Raw genomic sequence first — 7,259 nt, 5'->3', positions numbered from 1 at the left:
GTGAGCGGACAACATATCATGTTTGTAATGATCATTTCCCACTTTGTGAGTTTGCATGTAACTTAATTTTACACTTTCCATATTTCCAAAATACTTGAAGGCAGCAAAGTGACAAGCGTAAAGGGGGTGTGTCCTTTATATAAACGGTCTATGGGTGTGTCATTTCATTGAATGTGAAGTCTACAATCTTCAGTGGCTGATTGGACGGTACATTTGACAGACAGCCACTGTATGTCTGATAATGAAAAGTCCTATTGACATTATTGGTTGCCTCAGGTTTTAATGCATATTTTCTATTAACACAGTATCAAACACAGTTGAATGTCAAACAAAACCAGATATGATTGTGTTACAGGGAACTTTATTTGCACGTTTACTAAAATTAGTTGGCTGTAGAGGGGCAATCTCTAGTCCAGGGGTGTCGAACTCAAGGCCCGGGGGCCAAATCCGGCATGAGACTTCATTTTATGTGGCCCACAAGAGCTTGCAAATAATATAATACGTTTATTATACGGTTACATGCCGCTATACAGAAGCACGGTGCCAATAAACTGCATGTCCCACAATGCATCACATGCGCACTGAAGAGACTTGCAATTATTTGCCCTAGACTTTTGCCTTCAGACGTAATTAATTATGAAGTTATTACCCTATCCGATAATAATCCAATGCAGAGGCAATAATGTAATATAATACATTATTTTATATATATTATATAGTCTTAAAGTTACAACTGGCCCTTTGTGTGCAACCATAATGACCAAGATGAAATTGAGTTTGACACCCATGCTCTAGTCAGACGACTCTACCTGTTGATGTTTACAATAGTGGTCATTTTAACAGATCTCAGCTGCCTTATATAGACACACAATAACACAGACTGTCCAGATGTACAATGCTTCTTACAGGTTTCTTCACATATAACATCTGGCCTACCTAAAACAGTAAACTAAATAATATATTTGTTAGTCGCAAAATACAAAAAAAATATACATAACAAGGTGAGGTGTATTTGGATTTTTCAAGTTGTAGATAATAAAAATGCAACATGTATCTTTCAATAAGCATCTGTTAAAATATATATTCTCCTCTGCAAATCAGAAAATTAATAATTCCATTCACCTCACATGCTACCAGCTAAGATTCCTTCATTTCCAACTTTCACATTTCTTCTTTAAAAAGCACAAACACATGGACTGATTGCATAAGTGGTAACATCAGTTAAGTCACTGAGTTTGGGGCATAGAGGGTGACAGTTTTAGATTAACACAAATAAAGAAATATTGGATTCAAACACAGATTAATACTTAAACAAAGGTAATAATGTAACACTATTGTCTTTTTATATTAGTAAATGCAGCAGCAGAAAGAAATGCTGATGCTAGATTAGATTATTCCCAGTGTACAAACATGTTTACAATGTGATTACTCTATCAAGCCTTACACAACCGGATCAAATGTAGTGTAATTGCATCAGTGTGACTACAGTTGGCTCCTGGAAAGGTATAAATTGGTGCTTGTTTACAGTGACTTTAACTGACTGTGTAAATGCTGGTCAAAGTGTAAAGAACTGGAGCAAAAAATTGACTAAGAAATGGGCAGTAATTGACGGACACAGACAGATGAGTTCATGCCAATTTCGGTATAAATGATTGTTGAAAAAGTTTAAAAGAGAGCCACACAAATTCACCGTAACTCAGATTTTAGACAACACATTAGCTGATTATTCTATCACGTTCACCCTCCTGCTCCCTACATACTGTAATGTCACATGGACAGACTGAGTTAGTTAGACAGAAAACAGCCGCGCCCTCAGTATAAACAGTTGTCTCTGACTGTTTTCCAAATCCACCCTGCCTAACTCTCAGACTTTTAGTGGCAGATGGCCACGAGGAGACGTTTAAAATCACCGCCGCACTCGTCCTTTATGGCGTCCTTCAGAGACACATCGTACTTCTCCAGGTACATTTCTTTGATGGTCTCCAAGTCATACTGTTGGCAACAAGAAAACACATATTTTACATTCCCCTCATTTTCACTTTTAACTTATTCTTTTCTTCTCCCTTACCAAACTTGGTTCGCACTTAGTATAGTAATTCTGCAACTTTGCAATACAATAAAATAATGTCACATACGCTGTACGAGAGACAGCAATTTATTTATCTGTACTTATTTTTTGATCTTTTCATGCAATTACCTCAGAGCGAACCACGATGATGCGAATAAGGGTGTCCTCGTCAGTGCCCGCTCCTTTCATCGCAGCGTTCAAACGTCTGGCAAAGTAGAGCTGAGGGTTCTTAGCAACTCTTACTGTGGGGAGGAAATAAAATAAATAAAATAAAATAAATACAATAATTAAGATATCAGATTTCAGGACATACACTGGGTATTTTGACAATTAACACTTTGTATTATTTACTTACCAAGAGCTTTGTAGCATTTCTTAAGTGTCCCGGAAGTCTCATTCTCAATGACATCCAGGATTTCAGTTCCACAAAGCTATGGAGAGAAAATTGCTAGTCAAATCAAAGCACTGGGAATGAGTGGTTTCTTTTTCCAGGTCTACAATTTCCTCTAATAGAAGGTGCCTACTTGTTTAAAGTCCCTAGAAAAAGTCTGACTGCACTTGCATGAGAAGCAACAACATTTCTTAAGGGTAATGTAAAGACACCACCCCGGATCAATTCACATGCTGGCTGAAGATTAGATTTCATGTCATATAAACTGATATGCAATATCACTGCAGCTATCTATGGACAGAGTGACACCCTAACCTACCTGCTCATATATCTTGAAGGTGGCCTGGAGCTGCAGGTAATTTCTGGAGGCCAGAACGTAGCTGAAAGTGGACTCATCTGTCCCAAAGGAGCCCTCACCAGCCTGCATCAGAAACGGAAAATATTAATCATAATATTCAGGATGAGTTACGGTAATCTGCCATGAGGATATAATGAATTATATTTGAAGTACCTCAAACAGGCAGGTAGCATCCGACTCGGCCAACTCCTCATCCACCTCGTAACTCTCGTCTCTGTCGCCCTGGAAGACAAAAAAGCAAGATGACTTCTGCTGAGGCCTTCAGTAACTGCATCTGGCCTGCGTTTCACTTATGAGAGGGGGTCTGGATTGTGGCCTGTGTGTGTGTGTGTGTGTGTGTGTGTGTGTGTGTGTGTGTGTGTGTGTGTGTGTGTGTGTGTGTGTGTGGACTGCTAGGGCAAGGGAGAGTGAGCTCAATTTCAGTCCTACAGCAGACGTAAGGAGTTTAGTTACTCGAGCGGAGTAGAAACTCATGGCCTCTTACCTGCATCAGAGCTGTGAGCAGGTTTCTTACGTCCCCACTGGTCTCCCCTTCGATATCTGCTTCAAGATCACGCTCATGCACTGAAAGACACATTGTAAAGTAAAGATCAAATAAAGCAAGTTTAATTTAAGCCTCAGTGTTTAGACAAGCCCAGCCCTAGATACTATCGTGCCAAAAAGTTTGGCATGTTTACTGCAACCTCTGTTTAATTTGTAATGAAAGTTGGTTTGTGTACCCATGTTCCCTTAACCAGCTTAGTTCAAAGTACATCTGATTTCCTTCTTAAAACACCAGTATATGTTCATGTGATGTTCTTAGCTTCGTTAATGATGGATTCCTGCCTTTATGACTACCAGTTGAGTCAAGAAAGCATATTTTACACTTCACTGATGCCAAATTGGAATGTTAACTGAGAATGTACAGCAACTTAAAAAATAATAATAATGATTACAAATCAGAATACAATAAGATTCCAAAGGGTTAGCTAGTCTAAGGGTACTGTTGAATAATCAGTACATTGACAAAATAAACTATTGGATTTACAAAAGAGGGGATAAGGACTAGGTTCTGTGTTACAACTTTGATTCTTTATTTACTACTCCCTATATAAAGGGCAGCCAATAGTTTACTCATTAGTGCCAGTAAGGAACTATCACACGAGAGGAAAATACAATTCCCCTCAGGTGGTACAGCAAGTTATTTATTCTAGTGAACCTACACATGGAGTCTACAAGAAAACAGTAAAAAGAACTTCAAATATTGTGGCTAGCTTGGTTAGCAAAATGCTAAATGTTGTATCTGGCCACAGCAAAGCACCGAGGTTAGCCAAAATGATAGCAAACAACCTGATAAGCTAACTTGCAACCACAAGCACCAAACGTTTCTCTGCCACAGCCACTCAAACACTAGCTTCATTTTTTACTTTTCAGAATACCATAGCCTACTAGAAGGTGCCATTGAGAAACTATTATTGTTGGTATATTTCAAAGAATGAGAACTTGAGGGCTAAGTAACCCTTAAATAACGAAAGAATAAATCACTTGTTACAGTCTACGGTACATCTGTCAGAACTGCCATCATGTTGAACAGGAAGCTGCAGCAGGATGGGCCTTGACTAAACAAAGTGTGACTGAAAACTACACGGCTAGAAGTCCCAGAATAGTACTGTACTTTAGCCCTATGTAGGTCCCAATGAGTCACCCATAGCCATTTCCTCCAGGGTTCATAATACAAGGAAGGGAAAAAGTGACATTAAGTGATGTATTGGGTAAGAGGTTAAACAACTGCAAAGTATGATTAATAAGCTACATAAAATATTAAAAAACATATAACAACAAAACGGATGTGATGGATGTGGCATCAAGTAAACTAAGGTAATTGTATAAAATGGCTTACCTTGAAAGTAGTATTCCTTGAACATGACGATGTCCTATGGGAAACAATTATATAGAATGAACACAAATCTAGAATATTTTACAGTAAAACATCATATGCTTATTTAATTATTGTATAGGGCCTGAAAAATAATTTGGACATAATGCCACACATATTGTTGATGATTAATTAATAAATGAGTTGAACTGTTTTTGACTTGTGACTGACAGCGTTGGTGGCCGTGCAGAGGATCTCCACCAGGGTGTCTTCATCAGTGCCTGCCCCCTTCATGGCCTTCCTCAGCTCCTTCACAGCGAAGACTATGGGCAGGTCCAACATGGCGAGGACGGCGTTCTCAAAGCTCCCTGCCAGCTCCTTCTTCAACACATCCACCAACTCCTATTAGAGGGAGAGAGAATGTAATTGTTATCGGTGGAAGAGGGCAGAAACAGAATATTCCAAATACAAATGTAAGTGGTACATTTCTGTGAATAACTGAATGACACTCACATCATCATACTTTTCAAAATATGCGTTTTTGATTTCCTGACGCTGATCTGCACTGCGGTCTGCCAAGATGTCAATGATGGCCTGCTCATCAGTTCCTATAGAGAAAATAAAACAGATGCGGTACAAGGACAAACAATGTCTTACAGTTACATTACAAGAATTCAATTCAATCTTTCCATCTTACCAAACCCTTTGCAGGCTTTGCGGATGGCCTTGATGTCAGCAACAACATCAAAATCCTCATAGGGCACGATTGTTGGCTGAGGGAATAACAAAAGATTGGTATATAGGCGAATTGAAAATCTATAAACAGATTCTTATAATAATGCACTTATCAAACTTATCATTGTTTCCGTAATTGAGGATCAGAGCGGTTCGTGATAGCAATGCAGGAGCAGCTGTCAGATGGGGGAGGGGAGGTCGATGACACAATGCTTGGGTGGAGGAATTTCGGGGCCAGAAGTCTTAAACAAACTTGGTGGGGGCCACATGAATTACTGGCAGCTTCCATAGTGTGGGCCAGGTGCCAGCAGGGGACTGATAGGAGGTTCTAGTGACCTATATCTCTCACATTAAAGAGTTGAATCAACTTTTTACGAGAGGATCTAAAGTAAACGATTGTCAAAATCTTCACAGAATGTTTGACCTCACCAAAACTTCAATAGAATTGTATTTATTGTTTGTTAGGTAATGATAATGTTGGAAAATGGGGTACTAGCGTTATCTGTCGCCACTTTTTTATAACGGGTGGCTGGCTCCTCCACATTAACTTTTTCATTTCTCAAAATAACGAACATTATTCCTAGGGATTAGGGTTATTTAGAGAGTCTGACAAAAACAAAAATATTGCGTATTTAGAGTCTGAAAAAAACAATAAAAAGTGGCAACAGATAACCCATATGTACCGAAAATGTCATTCATGCTTTGCCACTTAGTATTATTGAAGTTGCCAATGAGGTGAAACAATAGATACATTAGCACAGAAAGACACAGATCTGGCAATCATGATGGACACCCTCCCCCCATCCTTGCAGTACTGCTGATTTACATACAGAGCCCTGCTCACACACACACACGCACGTCTAACGGAGCTGTGATGAATTCCGCAGAGGAGTGGCCCCTTCCACTGCGTAAACCCAGACTCTGCTGTCTGTCACACGGTGTCAGCACCGACGTTTACATTTAAAGAAACACCGAAAAATATAAATCTGACACCATAGTGCTGAATATCAGTTGAAATAGTAGGATATTAATCGCGATGTAGAGTATACTGTATGATGTGCGCAGAGATTGGCTGGAAACAGTGCTCGATCAATGATGAGAAAAAAGCAATACATTCGGTATTCTATTAGAAATTGACACCTGAATCAAACATCTAACCTACATTGTATTATTGGTTAAACTTGTCAAGTCAAAACTAATCTTTACACGTGTAGGCTATAGCTAAATCTAAACTGCAAACTGTTAAAGATCGTCTCTCACCAAAGAGTGTGTAGCACACTGTGTTAAGACAATGGTACCTACTTGACAGTTGCCCATTTTAAAGATGTTCGTCCGGTTTCAGCTGGTGATCTGATGGGTAAAAATTGTAGAGTAGTTTGTACAAGCTAACTTCTTCTCCTGATACGAGGCTACGAGCTGCGGCCCAAATTAACTGAAACCAGCGTGTGACGTCACCACGGAAAACGCACGGTCCGTTAGATTAACCATTTACATCCTCACCACTTTACAATATGGTCAGCAGCTAGAGAAATACTCAGATCCTTCACTTAGTTTAGGGAGTAATACCAAAGTGAATACAAACTCTGTCACAAATGATAGTAGTGTTTTCAAAATCGTACAAAGTATAAGCTTCCAAATCTACACAAGTAGGTTACCAAAAATGAAAGTCCTTATAATGTATAATGGTCCTTGGTCCATTTCAGAATTTTATAATTCGAATAATAATTTGTGATGCATAACTGTGTAAGATTCAGGCGATGGTAACAATCACTTGTTTAATTCGTATTTATACATAAGCATGTATTAGCTATTGTGTTACTTTGGTTGGATAAAAACAGTGTCACAAAATAAA

The 7,259-nt window shown here is 38.9% G+C and overlaps 1 protein-coding gene across 1 annotated transcript; it reads right to left on the bottom strand.

Moving 5' to 3' along the window:
* Positions 1-344: 344 nt before the first annotated feature.
* On the bottom strand, positions 345-6,870 carry anxa13 (annexin A13). The gene is made up of 11 exons (XM_034108683.2): positions 6,710-6,870; positions 5,370-5,445; positions 5,186-5,280; positions 4,904-5,074; positions 4,697-4,730; positions 3,302-3,381; positions 2,971-3,039; positions 2,779-2,880; positions 2,424-2,499; positions 2,198-2,310; positions 345-1,992 (listed from the first exon to the last, which is right to left on the bottom strand). Exons 1-11 carry the CDS (start codon positions 6,722-6,724, stop codon positions 1,873-1,875), a joined length of 951 nt encoding a protein of 316 aa, XP_033964574.1. The 5' UTR covers positions 6,725-6,870; the 3' UTR covers positions 345-1,872.
* Positions 6,871-7,259: the final 389 nt, after the last annotated feature.

Source organism: Pseudochaenichthys georgianus, chromosome 20 (assembly GCF_902827115.2).
Source record: "Pseudochaenichthys georgianus chromosome 20, fPseGeo1.2, whole genome shotgun sequence".
NCBI classification, from domain to species: domain Eukaryota; kingdom Metazoa; phylum Chordata; class Actinopteri; order Perciformes; family Channichthyidae; genus Pseudochaenichthys; species Pseudochaenichthys georgianus.
Note: the sequence above shows the minus strand (reverse complement) of the source record. Positions and strands in the feature narration are given on the sequence as shown.

Excerpts from the sequence above, each read along its gene's own strand:
- anxa13 (XM_034108683.2), bottom strand. Across the intron at positions 5,075-5,185 it reads ATTTTGAAAAGTATGATGAT|GAGTTGGTGGATGTGTTGAA; the intron begins GTGAGTGTCATT and ends TCCCTCTAATAG. Across the intron at positions 2,311-2,423 it reads GAAATGCTACAAAGCTCTTG|TAAGAGTTGCTAAGAACCCT; the intron begins GTAAGTAAATAA and ends TCCTCCCCACAG.